The sequence below is a fragment of the Lasioglossum baleicum genome, chromosome 8, assembly GCF_051020765.1.
Source record: "Lasioglossum baleicum chromosome 8, iyLasBale1, whole genome shotgun sequence".
NCBI lineage: Eukaryota > Metazoa > Arthropoda > Insecta > Hymenoptera > Halictidae > Lasioglossum > Lasioglossum baleicum.
In genome coordinates, this window is record NC_134936.1 from 14,199,416 (window position 1) to 14,223,708 (window position 24,293).

The window sequence follows — 24,293 nt, forward strand, 5'->3', positions numbered from 1 at the left end:
TAGCGTTCGAGCTATGATATAGCGGCGATTCCGAGCGGCTTCGAGCTCAGTCCAGCTCGACGCTTTGCCCGCGCAGCTTCGTGTTCTCGGCGAGGAGCGAGCGAACGCTCTACGTCGCGAATCGTTGACAGCTCCGTTCGCGATCCACTATCAGTTCACAGGACATTTCAGTGACAGAGAGAATCATCTCCGAGCTGGGTTCCACGCGTTTCGAGAGACGGCAAGTCGGGAGAGTCGATCGGAGGTGGGTGACACTGTCTTTTAATGTTTTCTCGTCGCGTTAGTTCCGCGTCTTCTCGATATTCCCGCTCGGCTCCAGAGAGAAACGTGTGAACAATAGAGCCGAGGGTGTTTTGCAATGCAAAGGACCATTGTCAGTGAGCCCGCAAATGGCACGCGTGCTTTCTTAATGTCAGCGCGGTTGACGGGTCGACGATACGCGACGCAACGGTGCAACGCTCTCGCCGCTTTCATCTCCGTGCGTGTTACTTAAAAATGCGCGAGTAATTGAAACTGCTTTCTTTCCGCCACGCTGCAGCTTACTGGAAGGTTGTCAGAGAAGCGGACAAGCTTTATAGGCTGTCGATGAACTCTCAATCGAATTTATGTTTAAAATTGTCGACGACTTTGCAGAGATGGTAGCGAAAGGGAGCGAGAAAATCGTGGACCACGTTTCGCGTTCCTCTTTTTCCGTCGCCCGTGAGACCGGGGCCCGGCCAATTGCATTAATTTACGACTGTTTACATCGCGGAGCCAGGGTGTGCCATAAAGCCGGACCCACCACCATGAATTATGCATCGCGGGGTGGTTTCCTTTCGAGCGGCAGGAACCGAGCGCGGTCGCGTTGCGTCACGATTCGACGAAATCGTTCTCCGAGATCACGCTTCAAAACCAGAGAAACTCTCGCTCGGGATGATACGTTCTCGCTTTTTCCCGTGTTCTATCGGTCTTCCCACCGTCGCGTCGCGTCGAGGTACTAAATTGAGATGAATTACGGCTTAATGGGAGCGACAGGGCTGCGATTAATTAACCGTTCTCCCGGCAGAAGGGTTTTTGTACGTCTGCCAGGCTCCCTTCCGTTCGAACTCGAAGCTTCCACAAACGAAACACGACTAACAGGTTGAATCGCGGCGAGATATTTGCTTGAAATGTGGTCGATAAGCAGTTCGACATCGTGTCTGCTGCCGGTGAAACGAGATAGCGAGCTGACGAGCGTGTTTCGCGACGCGGTGTCGAATGTTCCATTCATAGCTGCAGGAACCGTCCGCCGAATCAGCCGTTCGGATAATCCGGAGAACGGAAACGCAATTATTCCTTTCGGATTAGCTTCTCCGTTGACGCGGAGTGTCTCTAAGCCGATTTACTGACACATTTTCGGCGGACAGCTTTCGACGCTCGTTCCCGATCGCTTTCGGTTTAATAGGCGCTGGTTCTGCGGCCGTAAACCTCGAAACTCGGAGATCTAGTTACGATCGCGAGCCTCGAAGGATCCTGTCCCGTCCCTTGACGCCACGACGACTATGACAGTTATTACGCGATGGACCAAACGATCCTTGGCATTTCTACGATGCAGTAACGCTGCGCCCGCGCGGGGACACGTTCTCACGAGCGACCAAGGTAGTAATTCATTGGCAGTGGTAAAACCGTTCAATCTGCGACCGGACGGGACGAGTCCGAAGACTCGTTCCAGGACTCGCCGCGCGAACCTCCAGGAAACGCAGCCGGGAACTTTGAGCGGTCCTGATTGTCCTGAATCTTGGAATATCTCCGATTGCGCACTATTGTCGTGCCATATTCCATCGCGAAAAAGAATTCTCCCTCGATCGAGGAATTAAAAGAACCTGTTCCGGGCGTTTAACGTCGATTCGTATTCCTTGGAATTCGAGTCCTGCCACGGAGTGCACAACCAGCGGCGTTTCTGGACAGAGGCGACATCAATGCGCACGATTCGCAAGAGTCCCTTGTCTTGTAATATCTAGTTCTGTTCACGAGTATTCTTATAACTAGACTGTGAGACAATAGACAATAGGATAATAATAATAATAATGAGATTATAGAGACAAAGAAAATGTCCAGGAGTCCACGGAAAGTGAATTGAACAATATATATTTTGAGTTTACGTAAAAGAAGACGTGTTTGTGTGCCTTCAAGTTCTGAAGACGAAAATGAAAGTACACAAGATCCAGTTGCGAAAAATAAAAAGCAGGGTCTCAAGCTGGAGAATTACCACTACATAATATTTTCAAAGACATATTGGGTCCCATATTGCTTTTGTAAGATAGTGATAAATCAATAAATATTAAAATATTATATTATTACATATATTTTAAAGACCAGTCATTTTGACTGGTTTTAGTAGAACTAGCTTCGTCTTAAACTCGGTAGTTCTAGTGTTAATGATTTTAATAAAGGAGGAACCATATATCGACATCTTCAGTTTCTTAAATTCTCCAACCATTTGGAATTTCACCTACTCAAGTTTGCTATAAATGCATACAAATCTGCATTCTACTTATAACTATCGAAATTTATCTACACAGGCATGAAATTCAAATGGCCACATACCTGACAGAACTTTCCGAGAGTTGACTCTCACGTCGATCTCCGAGAGCAAAACATTTCTGAAGTATTTCAAATGGACACGCAAATTGAGAGTACTCTCGAGAGCAACTATCGACAGGAACTCTCAGATGGACGCGTACCTTAAGGCACCCGGATTAAACCGGAATAGAATCAAATGCCTAGCAAGGAAACAAAGCGATTGCAGTTTAAACGGGGATCCTAGAATATCGAAAAAATCATTGGAGAACGGTCGCGCCCAGATGAGAAACGGTAACAGCTTAGCGCGATTAGGAGGAGCGCGAAGCGTAATCACGGTGCAATGTGTCGAAAGCGGCGCTCGATCGGTAGTATCTTCCTTGCAGCGCGTGCACGCTGGATGACTCCTCGCTGTGTACATACAGAAGCCGGTTCGGGATTGCCGGAGGCGAAGCGTACGCTGCATACGCGGTACTGTTGTTGTACATGTGTGTTCGAGAACGCGGCGACACGCGTGTGTCCACGGCGCGAGGCTGATATCGAAATACTATCGCTTCCCACGCGAGAAGGAGCCTCGATTCTGTCCGCCTCCTCGGCGTGCCTTCGCCTCGATTCACGTTCACGTGCGTGCGTAAAAGCCGCCTTATTGGGAAACTTTAATAGCTAGAACCCGCGCCGTCGCTGCTATATGTCCAGCATACTTTATGCTTTCCTCCATATTTGTGTCGCGATTCATATCGCTGCGACGAATACGCTGCTGACGATTCGGTAACGAGAATCTTGCGCGACGTCTCTGGATTCTGTAGACGCTAATCCGGGGCGGAACGGCTGCGTTAATTCGGTTGTACTCGCTCAAACTTTGCTGCATCTGTGGTCTCAGTGTATGAAATGTTAAAAGAAAATTGTTAGAGCATCGTCAATAACCCCAAATGTGTAATAAATGTAACCAAGAGCAGGAAATAGTTAAACATGTGCTATAGCAGTGCAATCTATATAACGAACAGAGGAAGAAATTTATGCAAAAACTTTCCAAAGCAGGATTTCAATTCCTGCTGGACATGGTTTGCTTAATAATCGAATGGAATATTATGGCGTGCGTATACAGTGGGCAACGAAAGTATTCGAACGTTTAAAACAAAACAACTTTTTTATAATCGTACCAAAAGACCTGATTTTTATAATCAGTTAGAAGCATTGGTTTACGAAAATGATATGCAAAAGGTTTTCCAAAAATTATAATTAACAAGGCATTTTAAATTTTCATTAAGGACCCAAATAAAAAAGTTTTAAAAAATGCCTTTCCTATTTCTGCATGTAACCTTGTAAATTATAATTTTTGGAACATCTTTTTACCACGCTTATATTAGTTGTCGTTGTTGTTGTATGCGTCAAATCTTGTAATCTCTAAACATAATAATAAAAAACAAATTTAAACAAAAAACTGTGCGTTCAGAAGATCAGGTCGTTTGGTGCAGTTATAAAAAAAAGTTACTCTGTTTTAAAGGGCGTTCGAATACTATCGTTACCCACTGCATATGACTTTTTAAACACTTGTAACTTACGTGCCTAAGGGTCTCCTTTTTTTGTTTTCTTTCTCGCAATGTCAATAAGGTTTTCGTTATTCGCTGGTACTCTCTGCAATGTCCATTATGTTCTAATAACTCTCACAAGAGATTTTCTAATTAAAAAAAAAAATGTGATATTCAAGGTACCTCCGAAAGTAGAAAGAGTCCGCAGTCGATGGGCAACGCGGAATCGTTCGCGGAGTCGACTCGAGTTTGCCTCCAACTGGCAGGCGGATCGGCCGTAAATTCAGCTTGTCCTTTTTCGACGGGGGAGATTCGGCTTCTTTTTTCCGTGGTACGTACCTAACGAAGGAATGCGGGCGACTCGCACAGCACGAGAACGGGAGAGAGATCCTCGAACAAAAGGGGTCCACCACCGATTTCTGTCGACAGATACCGCGCGATACATGTCGTTCCCGATCAACGGCCGACCGCAAACTGGGCCACGCTTCGATGAATTTTCTCGATACCGACGGTAATTAATGTCGACGCGCCTCTAATTGACCTGCCCGATGGATCCCGCTACTTTTATGACCGCTTATCTCAATTGCGAGGGTACAAAAACAAAGAAACTACCTGAGAATCCCTCCACGAGGACATTTGTTATCTACCACGGCGGACGACGGACTTTGAGAAATTAGAAAATAATCGCCGGTAGATGATGTGTTAATGGTATCGCGAACACAATCTAATCGTAGATTCCCGAGCGGGTCGCCGGCGATTCGTCGCGGCGCATTTTAATTGAGATCCGTCGGCGGATCGTTGAACGATGCGAGACGTGTGACAGGAATTCTTGAATAAAACGCAAGCGGTCTCCGCTTTTCGACGCGTTTTCCTCGAAACGGGGGAAGCAGCCTGTTCCCCGGCATACCTAAACAGCGTTCAACGTTTAAATAACGCGTTCCGCGCGCGTTACACCGGCTTTCGTCCGAGGCGCCCAGTCAAAGGTTAATTGATATTCGAGGTGTCCAAGGTGCCCTTTAAGCGACGCTAACGCACCGATTGCATCTCGCCGGTGCGTTTCAACTTCTCGAGATTCACCGTAGCCCGTGAACGAGACTCCAACCGAGAAATCGAGAGTTCCCGCGACGCCTTCGGCAGAATAGAGACCGCAACAGCCGCGCTCGTGCACGGTGCATTCTAATCCGAGGACCGGCTGCGCTCGTACCGAGAAACAGCTGCCCCGTGACCATCTCGGCGATCTGCAATGGATTTGTAATCGCGGTTTAATGCGTTTCCAGGGAATCCGGGGGAACGAGAACCGATCCCCTTTCCTCGGAATCGTCGGCAATTTCGCTGCGAAAATGCGCGACGCGTTTCCGCGATACCACCGATTTATCATGCCGGGTTCATGGCACTCGCGCCAGACGGCTGCTTATCGCGATTTTCAGGAAACGGTGCCCACTCGCGGATGTCCACCGATGAAGCATTCTATTCTGGTGACGGCTGCGCTGGAATTAATTTAATTTACGATAATCATCCATGAAAAATATTAGTCCCGTGAACACAGAGTTAAATAAATTACAATACTCGATCCTGCCGGACGGTTTGGGATAGTAATTGGACGGTGAACATCTCGCTGATTGGCCCCAGATGCCCGCGAAGCGTCATTCAAGCGGCGGAAAGAAATTGCACGGTCTGTCGCCGGGGCGTGCTGACGGGCAACGATCGCGAAATTCGTCGCATAATTCATTTGTCATTTTCCGTCGGGCACAGAGGCGGCATTAAGATTCCGGAACGCAGCCGCGGGCCTTGCTCGCGCGCGTTTATGCCAACGACTCTCGCGGACGCGTGTGCAATGCGCGCTCGCGCACATGTACCCTCGTTTCTACCAACACGCGCGTATCGAGAAACCAATTTATATTTATGATGTATCGAGGCTCGATGACACAGCGACTGGCTATGCTGGTCTCGGGACCAGCTGGGACTAGCAGGAAGGAACGATGGAGGAACACGTGTGCGCGAGACGGAGAGACTGTAGCAAACCGCGAGGCGAATGAAAAGCGTCGACGGCGTTCGTACTTAATTTCTAGAATCTGGTCGACGGTGACGCAGATCTAGGCGAATCGAGGAAACCGACTGGGGCGTTAACTTAATCGAGGTTGACAGTGTCAATAACCGTGACTCGAGAGTGATTTAGGGTTGGATGGAGATCTAAGCAGCTGGGAGCTTTTAGTTGAACTTCCATTAACACGTTGAGTGCCCCGCAGTCTTAAAAATCCTATAAAATCAAAGTGCTCGATGTCGATAACTTGGACTGTGGTATTCTGACCGACAACTGGACCAGGTGTTAAACGGTTCCTTGACCTTTCTGGACCACGAGATTGATATCAATGGGACCGGATAAGACCTGCCGATCTAAGGATAGACGCAACCAGAAGTATCAAGAAAATTTCGAGCCGCAGGAATAGCAAGAGAAGCAGATGGAAACCCGGAAAGGCTATGAAGTTGTACGAGGATTCCAAGCGTGAATCGATGGAGGCGCCGGACGAAGGGCCAGGAGACGCGTAGCCGGAGCGCGCGGCGATCAGCGATTATCTTAATTGCCGGGCCTAGCTGGATGCGCCGGGAATCACCGTTAAGCTGGTCTCGTCTTTTGCTCGTGGTACCTTAATTATCCTGGCGGTCGTTCCACTGGAAAGGCGACCTAGCGACGAACTGTTATCACGGACCGTCGTACGACAGGATTCCGCCTAGCTCGGAAGCGATTCCGCAACAGCATGACGCTTCCTGTTCGTTGGATCGATGTATACATGGATCATTAACCTTTCGGGCCCTTTATTCTATCGATGAAAGGCTCGCACATCCGGGAACTCGTCGCGCAACCTCCCCCGCAATTCGATATGCCCCGTGAGGCATTGCTGTGGCCCCGGAGATACTGAGAGCCACGAGGCCACGCCCACGGGGCACATTAAAATCGCAGAGAATTATGAAATTCCGGTGCTGGACAAACGGATGAGACACTGTGCATGTTTATACAGGGTGTCCCAAAAATGTACTTCCAGAATAAACGCTTAATAGAGCTGCGGAGAACATTTTCGTAAAGGAAATTTCAAGGAAGTACAACAGTTTCGGGACACCCTGTGTATTCCGTGTATCTGAAACAGGGAAATGTGCATTTCGTATGTTCCATGCGTTGTGTGCTGTCATCTCTAGAGCGAGTATACCAATCGAAGGTACCTCGAAGCGTCGAAGATGGAGACTCCCGTGTCCACATCATACAGGCAATTTGTTGAAACCGCAGCGCGTTAAGAGAGAATTTCTCGAGAAGGAGAACTGGATTTTTTAGAAGCGAGAGGCTCCGATTCGAGGAACACCTCCGAGGTTTTTATAGGGAATACGTTCAGCGAGGAACGCAACGCGCAGCCCCATCGAAAGAGATTCATGGCGGATAGGCGTGGCTGTTCCCGGAACGCGGATCGTTCTTCGAAACTGTAAATCAGTCGGCGAATAAAAGCGATTTTAGCGCTCGATGATTCGAACGATAAAAAGTTGTAACGCGAGTGGAAACGATACTCTGTCGGCCGAATAAGAGTTGCGGAGCATCCTCCTCTCGGCGTTGATCGTCGGAGGGGACCGGGCGTAATCGCTTTCCCAAAAATGTTTAATCAGCCGCGGGATGGTCGCTCTCGATCGTCCCGAAATCACGATAAATTACCGTCGGATAAAATCGACGGCGCGGAGCAGAGAAAAGATGGAGGAAGAGTAGAAGGTGAGTCCGTGAGGATCTCCTTCGAGGGAGATACATAGAGGGGACACGCGAGACAAGAGAGAGCGGAGAAGAAACAGGGGAGCACCTGTCCGACAGCTGCCTCGCAGATGGCCCGCATAGTCGCCGCGGGATTATGCAACGAGTAGGTGTCTCGAGTTTCTGAAATCGAACGCCGATTATTTCGCTCGCGGATCCCGGCTACCGTCGTTTAACCCCTCGCCATCTACGAGATAGAGCCAGACCCAATTGCGACACCTACTAAATTCGCAGGCTGTGCAATTCCTACTTATCAGATCGATTGGCACCTGATACAGGTTTAGCAAATCAATTTCACCCTTTTACAAGTCAAATTCAACCTCATGCAAATCAATTTCACCCTTTTGCAAATTCATTTGACATTTTTTTACAAAAACTTACTTGAAAATACTTTATTTGTAAAAGGTTGAAATTGACTTGCATTTCTCCAAGGAACTGGAGGAAGCATTCGAATGGGAACAAAGCGGACGCAGCTTCCTGAAATCTGTCGAATCGGCAGACGCATGGTACGAGATATGGACGTCCATACGTCTGCTAGGAGAGTAGCTGTCTTGTTACCAGACTGCGTAATCGAGGATAAAGCATCCGCGGGTGGGAACGCCAGAAATAGACCGAGATGCGAGCGTAACCGGGAGGATCGGTTGCATCTGGAGCGGAAGGGTTTCGCAGGAGGATAGGATGGCTGTCGGGGATCCTGGAGCAGCGGGCTCTCCCTCTTCGGGAAATAAAGGAGGCTCGTAAAGCGGTGGCCGCCGCTGGCCGGAAACGTGTGATTTGAATTTACGAGCGTAGAGTTCGCACTGGCCGTCGACTTACGCCCTTCTGATAACGAGCTGCCGGACAGAGGACCCATTGCTGGATGACTAATGGTCGGGGCTTCTCGTGCGCGGCTGCCACCGGGACAGACGGAGAGGAGAGATATCGCATTCCGCGAGGAAGTCGAGGAAGAGGCTCGCGGACCGCCTGGAAACGTCTCTCGAGGACGTCCGCAGAGTCGTACCGAGGCTTTGGCATTGTTTAACGTTGGAAACGGTCGCCGAAGCATTAATCCCCTATCTGATGACACTGAGAGTCAGACTCGCGACGAAGATCTCAATCAGAATCTGATAAATGTGCTTTTTTCTAGCGAGTTACCTGGCGGAGAGGCTGGGTGGGAAGAATCGAAAATCCGTCCACGATCCGCTCGCCGAATCAAACTTTGGGAATTAATTCAGCGAGGGGACCGAGACAATAGGCTTCGGCGCACACGAGCAAGGCGTGGCAGGCCGCAACAATGAGCGCACCGAATCGAGCGAAAAAAAAAATAAAAAAAGAAAGCGAGTTGGACGTCGAACGGCAGTCGGCCTACGCGCGAGCTTTGACCGGTCTTATCTCGTCGGTCCTCCTTCGAAAGACCAGTGGAGCCGCGGTTTCGAACTGTTTGCGGTCTGCAGTGCTCCCTTCCTTCTATTAGAGAATTTGCTAGAATTGTATTCGCGTAAGTAGCTTCACTGATCTATAGACTGTGGATTGTGGATCTTTTATGGAAAATAAAAATTGTCTGCATGTTATTTCTACCCTTAAGTATTGTCCAACAATTTTGAATTTCGTCTACTCAATTTTCCTATAAATGTAAATAAATCCACAGTCTATTACTCCGTTCAGAACAGTTGCGAAACACTACAACAATATGTAGTAACATTTGTGCTGACTGTCGAGACTGGCTCGATATACATAGACTCAGAGAGGGTTAATGCCTCGTGATAAAACGAAACACAGCTCGGTATTTTCTTTCTTTCCGGCATGGCGAGGCGACAGATGTTCAACGTCCGATGGAAATGGTCTTCGGCTTCCGGGGTGACGGTGCGCCCCGGCCATGACGAATCCACGCTTCCGGTGGCCGTGATTCGTGCGATCCGAGCGAGAAGAGACAGCGCAAACACAAACAGCGATTACACGCGGCGATCCTAAGCAAACCGAGCGTCAAGTGGTCGCTCGAGGAGGTCGCGCGCAAGAAACGATAAAAATAAGACCGGCAGATGTACAGCGTGGAGCGAATTTAATTAAACCTCTCGCTGCTCCTCGAGTGCGTTGCCATTATTATTCGGCGTGCCTCCCGAGCGGACGCAACTACTTTGTCAATCGAACCGCGTTCGGAGGCTCAATCTACTCGTCCTGACTATCGGATCGTGCGCAGCCTTTTCTACTTAACGCTATCGACGGCACTTGCCCATAATACATCTGCTCCGAAACAAAAGAGCAAGATGCTTAACAGGAATAAATTCATTCGAGTGCTACGAAATAATTTGTAAAGGTTCCGAAAGATGCGGAGCAGTAAATCTCTTCGAGAAAGATCGACGGGACTCTCTACGTCCAGAGACCTCGAAAATATAGCGATCCATCGATCGTCCACATGGCGGCGACTTCAAAGCGTTCATCAGGCGCGAACGAACGAGATCGATTAAGCGAGACGACAATCCGAAGCGTCTATTCCGGCGAGGGTTCCAATATTTGCATAAAAATCCTCCGAAAAATTCCTGCGCTGCCCACGACCATAAATAGAAGACCCAATCGAATCGGGTTGACTCTTTAGGCCCGAGGACCGCGAGATATAGTGGTCCAGCGATTCGCCACGTTGCGCGTCGCGGCGACATCAAAGCGGACTCGTTGGTCTGGCGCGGAGGAATGGAAGCGATTATGTTCGCGGGCTTAAAGACGATCGAAAGTCTGGCGAAGCGAGAGAAAGAGAGGGGAAGTAGCAGGGGCCATCGTCCACAAAGTCCCAAAGCTACTCACATCTAAACTTAGAAGCGAAAATAGGTCAGTTTTGAGGGAGGGGCACGAGTTCCCGATAGATTTGCCGGGCCTGGGTCGTTGCTGTACGCGGCGAGTCGAACGAGGGTCGACGGGAATGGACCTAATTAGAACCATGAGTCACGTCTTTGATCGAATGCTAAAGGGTTCCTTCTCCAAAGCCCGCGATAATTGCGCCAGCTATGTTTCGATCTTCGTTGGTTTCCAGCGAGTGGAAACTTGAACTCGCGATCGTGGGTTGCAAAAGTCGAAAAGATGAAAAAGCACGAGTTGGGAGAGCGTTATAGTTGTACTTTATTTATCCGCAGTCACTCGCGGCTTATCTCGATCGGCAGGGACAAGAATTGAACGCGCGTAAAGACAATTAATCGTTCCGCTGTTTCGAAGAAGAGAGATCACAAAAGAAGAACGCGCGACTCGATCAGCTGTTGTGTATATACCGTCGTCGCTGATCGCTCCCCTCACCGCGCACCCCAAACTACTCGGTCCGCCCGAAGTGTGCGGAGAAGGACCGACGAACAGCGACGACGGTTGAAACCACGTTACAGGTGACTTTCGGCAATTTTCAAAACATCTATAACGGCAAATCGTGCGAGCACAATCGCACACTCGCACAACGATGCCGGCAAGTGAATTTTAATCGAACAGGTTCCTTCTCCAAAGCCCGCGATAATTGCGCCAGCTAGTAATGGATTTGTCCGCTGATAGCATCTTCGAAGAAACATTAAGTTAAACAACTTGTAGCCCAGCTGGAGCTGTATTCATAACGGGAGGATGTACAGGAAGAAGAAGTTAAAAATACGACGTAAACAAAATACGGAGGTTTACGTATGCGAGGCACGATAAGAAACGACACGGCTGATGAGATGACCTAATATCTCTCGCATAAACGAGCGCGGTGGTCTCGTGGACTTCGGAGGAGACGCAGGAGGTGTCGAGAGGCTGACAGAGCAGAGTAAACCGGTGTCAAGCTGAGACTGATCACGAAACCCTATCCAGAAACGAATTCGAATGAAAAATGCGTAAACAACTCTCGCAATCGAACGTTCCGCCGTAAGTGGCGTGTGACTGTAAGTATCCTATCGGACGTTAGGAAGAAAGGGGCGCTTTGTTGGCCAGCGCGTTTTACGATTCCCATGAAATCGGAGGGAAAAATCGGAACCGGTAACGCGAGAGGTAGGCGCGCTTTTATGTTACGACTTCGCTTTTAATGCCGGTTCGCGGGAAGGGACCGTGCTTCACGGGTTTCCCCGAAATATATGTGAGTGGCGTTTATTCTCGCTTGGTCAGCCGAGGCCTGGCCAGCTCGATGATCGAATCGCCGTCTCTTCCGCGTCCTCGGTAACCTGGAAAATACAATTCTATACGCAAACGAACGACTGAAAACGACAGCTTAAAGTGTTTGTAATTTCCTGCGGGTGTTTCAGGAGACTCTGAGCTCAGAGGATGGCATAGATCCATAGATCGGCAGCATGTGCTATGTGATAGTCACTGGTCGCAGTTTGCTGTGGACGCTGCTGTCCCTGACGGCGTTGATGGCAGTCCTGTCAGGTCTGCTCACCCCGAAATGGCTGATCGGGATGCCGCAGGTGGTTAAAGACGCGAGTAAGTATTCCCGACGATCCTCTGGAACAGAGAACTATGTTAGTCGAGGTGATCGTTCTCTGGAACTTGTTTCTCGATGTCAGGAAACGGTTCGGAGGTTTCCATCCCGACAGTTGGCGTCTTTAATCGCTGCATCAGGCTCCATGGGAGAACTCACTGCGGGAATTTCAACGTGGACGGGTTCGCCACGGACTCCAGCGTGTTTCCAGGATGCTGGAAAGCTTGCTACTTCTTCCTGGCCCTTGGGCTAGGGGTCATGTCGATCACCGTGTTCGCGGCTTTGATCGGATGCTGCGTACAGAGCATTGGGAGAAAGAGTATCTTCAACTTGGCCGGGGTGGCACAGGTGATTGCAGGTAATGGTCTTCATTTCTTCTACGGTCGGGTATTCTCTTTTGTCGATGCAAAGATGGGGGTTTTCAGTCGCTGTATCCCTCAAAAGTCCTACTTTTACGTTTACGAGGTGTAATTTGCATTATTCGGCAATAATCGCGTTCATAAGTCACCGGACACTTATTCACATTTGGATGCAGACGATTTGTTGATATTAAAGGACCTAGATCAGGCCTGGCCAACACGCGGACCGCCGGATGATTTAATTTTCTATTGAAACTTTTGTTTTTCGTTGTATATGTATACAGGGTGAGTCACCTAACGTTGGCACCTTAAATATCTTTGTTGTTTTTAAAGATACGTCAAATGTCTGAGGGACAAAGTTGAATGGTAAAATGTGGCTCATACGATACCAAAAAAATTTTGTTTCTATGTAATTTTTTTTTAGAGATATGAAGGTCAGTTTCATTTTTTAAAATGGAATCAGGTATTTTTTAATACATCAATCGATGCAGCTAGACATTCGTTATAAAAGGTGGTCAAGTTAGCTGGGACACCCTGTATATATACAAAAAATATTAAATAAATGAAAATTTGCTCATTGTTATAATGCGCAAATGCGACGTATAACAATAAAGTTTTATTCATTTTGAATTTGTATTACATTTTCCGAAAGCATGTTTTGTTTACTAAAGTGCGGCCCGCTGTAACGTTACGCGTCATCAAATTGGCCCGTGAAACCATTCGTGTTGGCCAGGCCTGACCTAGACAATCCTGGAAAGGAGAAGACTCCCTTAAATGATTTTTATTTTCCATAATGACCCACGGTCTATCTTTTATGTTGATGGCAGGAATATCGTACATATTGGGGATGATTCTGTATCCCGCTGGTTGGGGAGCGGAGAGGGTGCAGAGGATTTGTGGGCCCGAGGCGGACGCTTTCTACCTCGCTGATTGCAAGCTCGGTGAGACCACGATTTCTTGTTGCTCAAATAAAAATCGAACGATACGAAGGATGACGGACATCCTGCCCTCGTTAGTCGCGCAAAAATTTAGGCTCGGAATGTTTGCAGGTTGGGCGTTCTACAGCGCTTTGGCGGGGGTGGGACTCACCTTCGTCTGCGCGGTGATCAGCGGCCAGGCAGAGAAGTCCACAGCCAGCGACAAGGTCCAGGACAAGATGAACGAGGGCAAGACCTTGATCTGTCTCGCGTGAAACGGGGTTGTTCCCCTCGGTTCTTTATTTCACGAGAGGAACGAGGGAACTTCTGGGACCAAGCTCGAAACTCAACGACGATCCTCGCGACGGGGTCGTCGATCCCCGATCTCGATCGAGTACTTATCGCGAGCGCGACCTCTTCCGTGCTACAGTACTTTCGCAGTCCAGACACTTTTGTAATCTGTCATTTTTACGCATCGAACGCTCGTAGTATAAATAAGGTTACGATAATGGAAAAGGTTGTTGCTGTTCTTTCTCCCTTGATCTCTCTCTCTTCAGGCTTGTCGCGCTGATATTGTTTCATTTTTTTTTTTTATTAATTCATTGAGAACAAGTGTATGGACATCTTACTAGTATCTAATCAATAAATAATCGCAACTGTTTAACCGCGTAAAAAAAGGGATGGGAACGCGTTCGACGATCGACGCGATAGATTCCCGTCGAATCGTTCCCGAACGATAAGTAAAAAAATGTTCGATTCCTGTCGTTCTCTTCTTCGCCCCTTCGATGAACGATTCCGATGAGTCGTCAACTTTTTTTCGGGGTAATCGAGGGGAATGCTGAGTCCCGAAATACCATGAGTCCTTTAAGATCATCTTTTCAGAATATTGCCGCAGACAATTAATTAAAAACAACACGTCGTTCGTAAATCGCAATTTTAAAAATTCTCAGATAACGTTCGATAAAAACAGTCATAGTATATTGGGACGTAGCAGGGCGAAAGGAATAGTCATCGTGTGGTCATGGCGATTGCATCCTCGTACACCTTTGGATCGATCTATTGAGAAGTTCGGCGGCGCGCGGCCATTACGAAGAAAAGAAGCAGCGGCGGGGGCTGTTTAGAGTATAAATTATCGAGTGGATCAAGAAGCCGAGGCCCTGAACACGGAATATACAAGTAAAATACACAGAGATAACTCGAATGAGCGGGGAACGAAACGAGTTGAACTAATCGAGTCGTGAGGGACGCGGAGATGTAATTTCTGCGGATCACCTGCTTCTCTCCACTGTCGTTGCTCTCTCGCACTTATGTACAATTGCGGTCGCAAACCAAGAACGTCGCTGTTACAATACTTTGACTGTCACTGTGTTCCATCGCGCGCTGATTCAAACCGCAGTTCTGGCCGAGCAAAGATAAAAATAAATACAGTAAAAGAATTTTTGACGATGACCCTTGGCAAGAGGTAACCAGAAATAGCTTTGATCGAAGTAAAGATATATTTGCTCGGATAGAGAATCGCAAGTTGTACCAGCGTGCATCGTCGCGAGATTGACCTTCTCCCGGACAGAACGAATGTTGAATAAACAATCGCAACGAACGGGCCGGCTGGTTGGAGAAATAAATAATTGTGCAAAAGAGATCCGCCGTTCCTGTCTTCACCCATCGACGAGAGAACGCTGTGAGCGCTTGGTCTTTGCCAAGGTGGAGCAAGCAAAACGAGAACAAAGCGATCCCTGCTCCCGGATCGATGAATCAGGCCGAGACGAAAGCGTTCGTCCGTTTCGCTCTGGTCGCGTCGAATGGCCGGCTGTGTCGGTCGATTTATGTACACGCGTATAAATTAATCAAGGCACCGAGGGAATCAACAGTCAATAAATAACGCGAGCCGCCGGAACACGACGCCACGAGGACTCCTTGAAAAAACGCGTACAGGAACACGGACACGGACACGCGGTTGGCTGATCGCGTGCTATTTGGTTACGCGAGCTCTAATTTACACCTGCTGACACCTGTCTAGCTATTCCTTAAACTTAACGGGGCGCGAGTCTAACGCTACGCGCGTCGGGGGCTTTTTTCTAACTTCAGAGACCGTCTCTCTACGGGAATGTCGACTTGGTCACACACGATTAGGACACTCGAAAAAGCTTTTCGTCTCTGTCTGCTCGCATTCGCGACAATCATCGCTGCTCTATGCAGAGCAGCGCTTCGGGGTTCAAACACGAATAACATTAGGCGACGCGGGCAATTAAAGTAATAGGAATCTTTCCATTATTTTTCTCTCTACGCGATTTACCGTACAAATATAACTTGCTCTCTGAGATAGAATTCTCTGGTAGTGCTGTCCACGTGGCGGTCTCCTTTCACTTCTCTCTTTCTCTCCTTGTACAAAAATTCTATTAACAAGAGGCAGTCTGTCTCTCCGTGCCATTTCCCTGCTCCATCATTTAGAATCTACGATCATCTTCGACGGGAACGGTCGTTCCGTTTCGCGAACCAAACACTAGATATATTGTACAAAGTCGAACGACAGCGTAAATCGTATATAAAACGTAACAAGAAGATTAGCACGAAACATCACAGCGTGTAAATCGAGCGGGACCGCGGGGGGAACGAAGATGTATGTGTGAGTGTAATAAAAAAATACGAATCGTCGAATCTCGAAGCATCCGTACAAGAATCTCCATTAAATCTGCGCTGTCTTCGTTGCTGGGCGACAGACAATCGACCCTGTCAACGTACAGGGTGCTCGGCAACAGAAGAGACGGAAGACTTAGGGGTGCGAAAAGGGTGATAAGAAGATTGCGACTTGGTCTCCGGTTTCAAGTCATTACAGATGTTAATCGACGTGCTCCAAGTCTAGTCCCACCTGTTGCCGTACGCCCCGTATGCGAAGCGCGTTTGATTGTAGTCGAAGCGATTATCGGTGCTTTACGGACGCGCGATTCTCGCGGTTTCGCGTAACGAGGAGGAAACCGAGACGGCAGGAGAATCGCGCGTCGGTTTCCATCGGGCTGGTCCATCCGGAGATGACCAACGAAAATGCAGAAGAATTAGCGCGCGTTTTTTGATCCAGCTCTCTATCTCACTCTGCGGCGCTGCGCCGATCAGTATCCAACAGGCTGCTCGCGCGCGCTTCGTCTTTTTATCGTTACGTGTCCGGGGCAAAGATCTTGACGGTATTCTCGGAATTCTGCGCGTTCGAGCGCATCGCCCGCCTCCGTTCCTCGATCAGCTGCCGGCGCGCCTGCTCCCTCGCCTCTCTCGCCTTCTTGTTCGCCTCGCTGTTAGCCGTCGCCTTCGGCTTGTGGATCGGCGCCGCGCGACGCTTCGTCGCGTTACCGTTCTGCGCTCCGACGCTCCCAGACTTCTTCTCCGGCACGGTCTACAAAATTTTCACGGTTAAATACCCTAGAATAGGACCACGGATGCATCTACGATATAAGAAGTGGGAGGAGCGATCGTTGATCCTTTTCGCAGAAGGAATTTGGAACTCACGAGTGTTGAAAGAGCAGAGAAAGGTTTAACGATCGCTCCGGGAGAGTGAAGAAGAGGTACTTAACAGAGGAACCAGCCCCACAAAATCTTCAGGACACTTATTCGTCGCCGACAACATTCACTGTCTTTCTCACTACGATAATAAAAGGAATAGGATACCCGAGAACAGTTTTATTCCACGAAGGTACATAGCAATAAGATCGAATGTTTAATAATGGTACAGGAACCTCGGGTCCTGGAAGGGATCGTAGCACGAGGCGATTTTCAGGAGAATGAAGAGAATACTGAGGAGACCGTACACGTACAAATACAACGATAATCTACACAGAGTGCGATTCGACATCAGGAACGCCATGGTTTGTCTCAGTTTGACGAAGAACGCGGTGTCCGAGACGTTCGATTCGACTTCGAGATCGTTTAAGAGGATATGCGCGGAGTTCAGGTTCTCCAGGCACCGGGAAACCTGGAATTCTCTTCTCAGGGGAAGATGTTCGTCGACATCAAAGGATCTGATGTCCTTGCGAGTTTCCTGAGCGCGGAGAATCGTGAACTCCGACCTCACGTGGTGGGAAATGTCCAGGATCATGCTCGCGTTCAATTTCAAGGAGTCTAGCCTCTGCGTGATCAGACCGTAGCTGAACTTCTTGATGCTCAGATGATTTTCTAGACCCGAGTGGCTCTTCGCTGGAGCCTGGATCGCGGGACTGGCCGAGTCGAAAGACATCAGCGTGGACAGGATCGTCTCTATCTTGGGATTCTTGTTCGACCACTGATTAACGTTGTTTGCGACGTTGCTGGGGACGAGAGACAAATTTTTTGTATCCATTGCTAAAGGAACGAACGAGGTCTGCACAGAAAGATTCTTCGCGGACCTAGCAATATCTTTGATTAAGAATAGATCCTGTCTCGGAAAGTTTTCTTCCGAAAAAGAGGGTCTCGTCCCACGAGAAACGAGTTTCTTCGGCTTTTGCTCCTCGCCATTGATCCGTTTCCTCTTTCTGTCGTAAAGCCTCATTCGCTTCAGTTTCTCCGACTTATTCGTGATCCACGACGAGCTAGAACGATTCCGGCCGTTGTATACTAACCTCAATTGACGCAGGGTCTCATAGTTCAGAGGAACGAAGGGCTTCGAGTCGCTCAGCGTCCAAATGACGCTCTCCGAAGGCTCAGAACCAACCACTCCCTCTTCCTCGTCAGCCTTCTGTTCTTTCTTTTTTGGAGGACCCTTCGCTCTTCGTTTCATCGTATTCGATAGATCCTTTGGTTTTTCTTCAACCTTCTTCGGAGGTTCCTTTGGTTTTTCTTCAGCCTTCTTCGGAGGTTCCTTTGATTTTTCCTCAGCCTTCTTCGGAGATTCCTTTGGTTTTTCTTCAACCTTCTTCGGAGGTTCCTTTGATTTTTCTTCAGCCTTCTTCCGAGGTTCCTTTGCTTTTTCCTCAGCCTTCTTCGGAGGTTCCTTTGGTTTTTCTTCAACCTTCTTCAGAGGTTCCTTTGCTTTTTCCTCAGCCTTCTTTGGAGGTCCCTTTGGTTTTTCTTCAACCTTCTTCAGAGGTTCCTTTGCTTTTTCCTCAGCCTTCTTTGGAGGTCCCTTTGGCTTTTCTTCAGCCTTCTTTGGAGGTTCCTTTGGCTTTTCTTCAGCCTTCTTTGGAGGTTTTTTTGCTTTTTCCTCAGCCTTCTTCGGAGGTTCCTTTAGTTTCAGCTCGACTCTCCTCGGTGGATACTGCGCTTCGTTTTTATTTGGGAAATCCGTTGCCTCCTTCCTCTTCTCTATGACGACGTTGTGATGGTCCTTTGCTAAACTGGATCTCTGAGATTCTATTTTATTCTTCAGAGGATCGATGTTCGACCGTACCTCGTTCGCAACAGTGCAGTTAGGCGTGCGAGGATTCTTTTGCTGTCCCTCTGATGCTTTTTTATCAAGGCTGATGTTTGTTTTGACAGTCTGATGCCTCGTTTGCCAAGCATGCAAAGGTTTCCCGATCTTCTTTTGCATCGGAGGGGACGCTTTCCTGTTCGAACTTCCGGACAACACGGTTTCACATTTCACGGGCTCTTTGAACGCGTTCCCAACGGTTTTGTTCGGTTTCAAAGAGTCTCTACTGTTCATCGAGAAAGTAACGCTACGAGTGAGTTTTCCAATATTTTTATTAGCATCGGTTTGCACGGCTGGTGGTGTCAGGGATCGAGGTATGGAATTATTGATTGTAGCGTTTTCGTTGTTCTGCTTTCCAGGAGAAGCTGGACGAAAACTTCGACGCTTATCTTGATTGATTGGTTTCGTTGGGCTTTTGACACAGTTGCTCATAGGAGATCGCGATCTTGTTCTTCTATGATAACTCACTGGCGTTTCCCAATTCGAGCGTCTTCCCACAGGACTTGAAGACTTGGCCTTCGGTCGGGTGATCGATCTCACGTCTTCGACATGTACATCGTTCTTCAAGTCGTAAAAGAACGTGTTCAAGTACTTCTCGGTCTTCATAATTGTCTCCGAGACGTTAGTTTCTATTCTCGGAGGCTCTGGATCCAAGATCTTCGTCTCACCCGATGGATCGATTCTGTTCGAGTCATTTTTGAACAGTACCTCAAAGTTTAAAGGTTTTTTCTCTAAAATTGGCTCAGGAATCCTCTTCCCGCAGAATTTTTTAGGATGTAGCGAACTGTAGGATACTCGACGCGGGTCTCCGAATTGAAATGGTGGTTGGTCCGGTTGCAGCACGTTCACGTAATTAACGATATACGGGGTTTGAACATTTAGCGCGTCTCTTTCGGGAAATTCGACGGTACTGTCATAAAATAATGGCCTATGGCCTCTGTAATCCGTACCGCGATGTTCATACTTGATTTTATCGACGAATTCGAAATGTTGGGGATCGGTCAAGATTCTGAACGCGTCGTTGCACCGTTGCATCTCGATCGAGTGCTTTCCAGGATTGTTGTTTCTTGCTTCGTCGAATCTAACGTGTTTATCGTATGCTGTGTACGACGGGGGTGGACAGGGATGCGTAATCGGTTTTGATTCGTCAGGAGTTCTTCTTGGTTGAGGCTTTCCTTTGGAATGTTTCGGTGGGATATCAATCGGAGGTGGCGGGGGAGGGTTAACAGAAACTGAACGTACCTCTTGCCACTGGGAATTTCGCAGTTTCTCGATGTGGTCGAAAATGTCGTTTACTTGGACCACCTGCAGCATCACCATGTCCCAGAAACCGGCCAGGTCCTCGTTCGTCGTCGGGAACTCCTCACCGGGTACCTGATTCTGCAAAACAATTACATTAATATATGAAATCCTTTGATTTTTATGAAATGCAATAAAATACGCGTGGCTGTGAACGTGTTAATAGCGTCCCGGTGGATATAGCGTTGATTCATCGTTCTACATTCACGGCTAAGGCACTCACAATGTTCTTCTGGCAGAGTCCCTCGAACTGTTGCATCTTCTGCGACGCGAGCAGCCTGGCCTTGCCAGCAGCTGAGCGCAGCTTGCCGGCTGCTTCTTCCGGAAGTGCAACAGTATCTCCGTTGACCAGCTCCGCTTCCGCCGATGCAGCAAGCGACAGAAGCCTATCTGTCTCTTGTTTCAGCAACTGAAACCATTTTCAAGACCGGTCAGCTAATCGATCCTCGTTCACGCTTCTCCAGGTACACTATATACCTTTATGAAATAATGTCCATCCTTCTCCTCCGCCTTCTCAGCCTCTTGAGCCTGTTTCGCCACGTTCGTCGAGCTGGCGCTGGGCTCTAGAACAGGCAGAACTACTTTCGGAGCGGCTGGTTGCTGGTCTGGAATACTGGCCACGCTGCTACTCAGCTTCTGCGACTTGGTCTCGGCGATGCTGTCTAGGTTCGCCGGTACGGGTGTTTTTGGTTTCTGCTCCACCTTCCTGGAAACCGGTGTTACCCTGTATAACCAAGATAATTAGAGTCCTCCGTTTGAGAATCGGATTTCTTTGAATAGTTTAAAGGTAGATCACCTCTGTAAGGGTTTCAGAATTTGCTCCGAGCCGTCCGTGGGTCTCCTGGGACTAACCACCGGCAACTGAGCTCGGAATTCAGGTCGCAGGTGTCTCAGCACCGGCAGGTTCTTCAGCGACTCTTCGGTGTTCGCGTTATCCGTCGACACGTCGTTGTTGTTGCTCGACTTGTTGAAGCTGGTCTCGCTGGCGCTCAATCTACTGGTGCTGCGCTTGAAGAAGAAGCCCTGCGCGAGCGCTCCGGGCCCGTACAGTCGCTCCACTCGCTGCTGGATGAACGATTTCTCGCTGCTCGACGAAGTGTTCAGCACCTGGCTCTCCATGTCCATCGAGGAACCGTTTAGTATACTCGAGTCGCTGAACGACGCATTCGAAACTGCAGAGACCACAATTACTTTTTGTTCAAATCGATCGTACTGCAAAGGCGTGTACTTCATTGGCATACTCACGGTTCCCGGTAGCTGGCTTCGAAGAGGATCCGGAGTACTGCGAGGTGAACGATTTGTTCTGTTGACTGCAGGACATCATCTGCGAGACACCCGGGCTGCGTTTCGCGGGGGTGGTCGGTCGAATCGGACTCAGGTCGCCGAAATTCGGATGCATCACACCCTTGTCGACCTCCGAATAGCCTTGGCATATGCTGATCGAGCTCCTGGACTCCCTGTACGTGTCCACCTTGCACTCCTCCTTCAGACCGTTCGAAAAACCGTTCTGCCTATCCATCGCTAACGGAGAGATCGACTGACTCTTGGGATAAGGGTGCCCTGGCACGGTGAGATTCTCGTTTGATCTGGAACGTTTCGTGTTCTCTCAACTACAAACAAGACTTGGCTTTCTACTTTTATTGGGGAAAAATTTAGCGGAAACTATTCTATTTATTTGTATTTGTCTGAGAGAGAACGATTCAAGCGAGACTTGGCAGAAATCTTGTAAGTTCGAGTTAGCAGAGCGGAGAAGCCAGAGTTTTGCTTGTGACAGGGATCGGACAAGGCTCGGTGGAAGGTTTTTACCTGAAACCCGCCGGGCTGGTGTCCCTCGTGATCAGTCTGGTCCCAGGACTGCTGTCCCTCGATCGAAACCCGTCCCTCAGCTTGCTGTCGTACCGATTGATCCCCGAGTATCCGCTGATGCTGCAGGCCAGGCCCAAGTAACTCGGTTTCTTCACTGTCAGCTGTTCCGGCTCGGGGCTGCTTCGATGACCATTGCTGACGTTCAACTTCTCATCAGGCGTCAGATGGGACTTCTGCAGCGTCTCGCTGCTACCGTTCGCTAGATTGCCGGTCGACGGGACCGACTCGCCGTTGCAGGAAAGGTTCAGACTGTGCAGAGTCTTCTTCGAGATGGAGTCTATGGTGTTCTCTGCAATGGAAAATCCTCCGTTGGACCTTGGTATCTCTGGAATCGTTCGCGCCTATCTCTGTTATCCTGCTCAAGCTTCCCAACTTCGGATTCTCCGGCTCGGCGGAAGGAATATGCTCGAGTTCACGAAGAATGCTCGATAATACGCAACTGCGGTGTTTGCGGTGCGTTCGCGCACTCGCGAACTCTTCGGCGGCGTACTCCTCTGGCCCAGTGACCCGGATTCCCGAACCGAATGAGGTCCCCACCGGTGGAAACCCCGTGGATAAATGATCGAAGGATCAAGAGATCGGTGAAGACCCTTCTTGACGCGAGACAGGGATAAATCGAAAGCGTTCACGGCGGAGAGAAGCCCGCGCAAGGATCGATAACGTGCCTGTTCGAAACGCGACACAGGAATAACCCTGGAACGGCGAGAGAGGCTGGCCGATGTCGCGCTGAGCCGAGCCGAGCCGAGTCGAGCCGTGAAAGAGACAAACTAGTCTCCTCCTCGTCTTCTTGGCACCGCCGATAGAAAAGAAGCCCCGTGCACTGCCCTGCTCTGCTCTGTCCTCTCGTTGCTGCGCCCGCTCGCGATCTAAATTCGATCGTCACCAAGTGAGAGAGACACGCCGAAGAAAAAGGAACGGTCCTCGCAGGACGGTGGAGGAATCCAAGGGGGACCTTGGACGCTCCAAGATCGCCGGCTCGGCGAACAAGGCCTCCGCCGTGTCAAGTGCAAGGTCATCCCGCCACGACCACCACAGAAATATCGAATGATTGCTCTCGAAACACCGATTCCCGATGCTTCTTTTAGCTCACCCACCGCATCGGTCGCTACCTCTGACAGAAGTCTACGCTCTAACCAGGACATAGTTTTAACGGCAGACGTTACCAAAGCGAGACGCTTCCGATACGACGTAGAACTCGTAACGTTAGCCTATAATTCTACATCGTATCGAAGCGTGTAAAAATCGGAATGATCTACGCTAGACACCCTGCAAAATGATAAAGCAGTTTTCCCAAGCTTGCGTCCAAAAGCTCTCAGCGTCTCCGCGTTTCCAGCTCGGTCCTAGGGGATCCTATAAAACGCTAGACATCGATGGATAGCCAACCTGATCGGTCGGACGCGGACTGGTCGACGTCCAGGCTGCAGCTGCCGATGCTCTCCTGGCTAGTCATGTTAGGATGAAGGCTGGTCACGATGCTGATGGTGATTTTCGGATCCGGATCGAGGCGACGGTAATTTAAGGGTTGCACCGCGAGTGAGAGCGGCCTGGTGCGGCGATTCGACCTGATGCCGCCGGCGCCTGGGACCGACGGCGTCAGCGTCGCGGCACAGGAGTCGCCGACGTCCTCCAAGCCCGCTACCTCGCCACCACCGCGTGTTTGCCCGCTGGCTCGTCGACGATCCTCCTCTCCGCGGTCCTCGTGCACACTGTTGATTTTTTCGTTCTTTTGTTCCGCGTTTCTCTCCTCCTCTACCATTCTCGTCGCCCATCACTGTCGCCTCCTTTCAACAAGAATGATGGACGCTACCCGGTCCTCGCGCAGAATCCATCATTCTCGAGGCACGTCCAACATCCTCGTCGGTGGACTGCGGATCGTCGCGCGGACAGGATCTTTTCAATCCGACTTTATAGATATTGCTGTGCGAGAAATTTAGCTACTTTGCCAAGGGTTAACCCATTTGCACCATTAGCGTGCATAATCCGAATAACTTGTTAAATAATTTTAAATGGGTTAAAGAGAAGACAGAAGATCCAGCAAGTCCACCGACGACCATCGAGGCTCTCGAGATCCAGGGAACGAGGCAGCTCAGCGCCGATCGTTTGTCTCCCTGATCGAGACAAATGATCGACGGCGTGTAAACGCGAGCCGCGGGAAAGCGTAGCGAATCGGCAGGTTTTGTTCCCTGTTAGCTGACGGAAACGATGGATCGGTTTCTCAGTGAACTCCTCGAGAGCCA

At 49.2% G+C, this 24,293-nt stretch overlaps 3 protein-coding genes across 8 annotated transcripts in view; 1 reads left to right on the plus strand and 2 right to left on the minus strand.

Annotated features, from left to right (window-relative positions):
• The first annotated feature begins 60 nt into the window (after positions 1-60).
• On the plus strand, positions 61-14,039 carry LOC143211291 (LHFPL tetraspan subfamily member 2a protein-like). 2 transcript variants are annotated; one of them, XM_076428808.1, is made up of 5 exons: positions 61-244; positions 12,072-12,249; positions 12,333-12,605; positions 13,434-13,547; positions 13,656-14,039. In XM_076428808.1, the coding sequence occupies exons 2-5, from the start codon at positions 12,117-12,119 to the stop codon at positions 13,796-13,798; spliced, it is 663 nt and encodes a 220-aa protein (XP_076284923.1). In that variant the 5' UTR covers positions 61-244; positions 12,072-12,116; the 3' UTR covers positions 13,799-14,039. The 2 variants fall into 2 exon arrangements, with proteins under 2 accessions (XP_076284923.1, XP_076284924.1); XM_076428809.1 differs by lacking the exon at positions 61-244 and adding an exon at positions 4,247-4,398.
• A 57-nt stretch (positions 14,040-14,096) lies between these two features.
• The window catches only part of LOC143211262 (uncharacterized), a 38,261-nt gene continuing 28,064 nt past the window's right edge, over positions 14,097-24,293 (minus strand). For 4 of the 5 annotated variants that reach the window (XM_076428754.1, XM_076428751.1, XM_076428756.1 and 1 more), the window contains 8 exons: positions 23,440-23,762; positions 21,997-22,345; positions 21,436-21,776; positions 20,987-21,362; positions 20,668-20,914; positions 20,414-20,599; positions 20,134-20,271; positions 14,097-16,905 (listed from right to left, as the gene is read on the minus strand). In XM_076428754.1, the coding sequence (XP_076284869.1) occupies positions 16,672-16,905; positions 20,134-20,271; positions 20,414-20,599; positions 20,668-20,914; positions 20,987-21,362; positions 21,436-21,776; positions 21,997-22,345; positions 23,440-23,762 (2,194 nt within the window). In that variant the 3' untranslated portion in view covers positions 14,097-16,671. The remainder of the gene's footprint in view (positions 16,906-20,133; positions 20,272-20,413; positions 20,600-20,667; positions 20,915-20,986; positions 21,363-21,435; positions 21,777-21,996; positions 22,346-23,439; positions 23,763-24,293) is intronic. The other variant, XM_076428755.1, reaches the window with a different exon arrangement.
• On the minus strand, positions 16,912-20,127 carry LOC143211264 (uncharacterized). Its single transcript, XM_076428761.1, has one exon. It carries the CDS (start codon positions 19,924-19,926, stop codon positions 17,227-17,229), a length of 2,700 nt encoding a protein of 899 aa, XP_076284876.1. The 5' UTR covers positions 19,927-20,127; the 3' UTR covers positions 16,912-17,226.

What these genes read in the sequence shown, in the direction of transcription:
- LOC143211291 (XM_076428808.1), top strand. Translation starts at nt 12,117, where the DNA reads ATGTGCTATGTGATAGTCACTGGTCGCAGTTTGCTGTGGACGCTGCTG. An exon ending in GCAGGTGGTTAAAGACGCGA is followed by an intron (nt 12,250 to 12,332) that starts GTAAGTATTCCC and finishes TCTCGATGTCAG; the next exon opens with GAAACGGTTCGGAGGTTTCC. An exon ending in GGTGGCACAGGTGATTGCAG is followed by an intron (nt 12,606 to 13,433) that starts GTAATGGTCTTC and finishes TGTTGATGGCAG; the next exon opens with GAATATCGTACATATTGGGG.
- LOC143211264 (XM_076428761.1), bottom strand. Translation starts at nt 19,926, where the DNA reads ATGCAACGGTGCAACGACGCGTTCAGAATCTTGACCGATCCCCAACAT.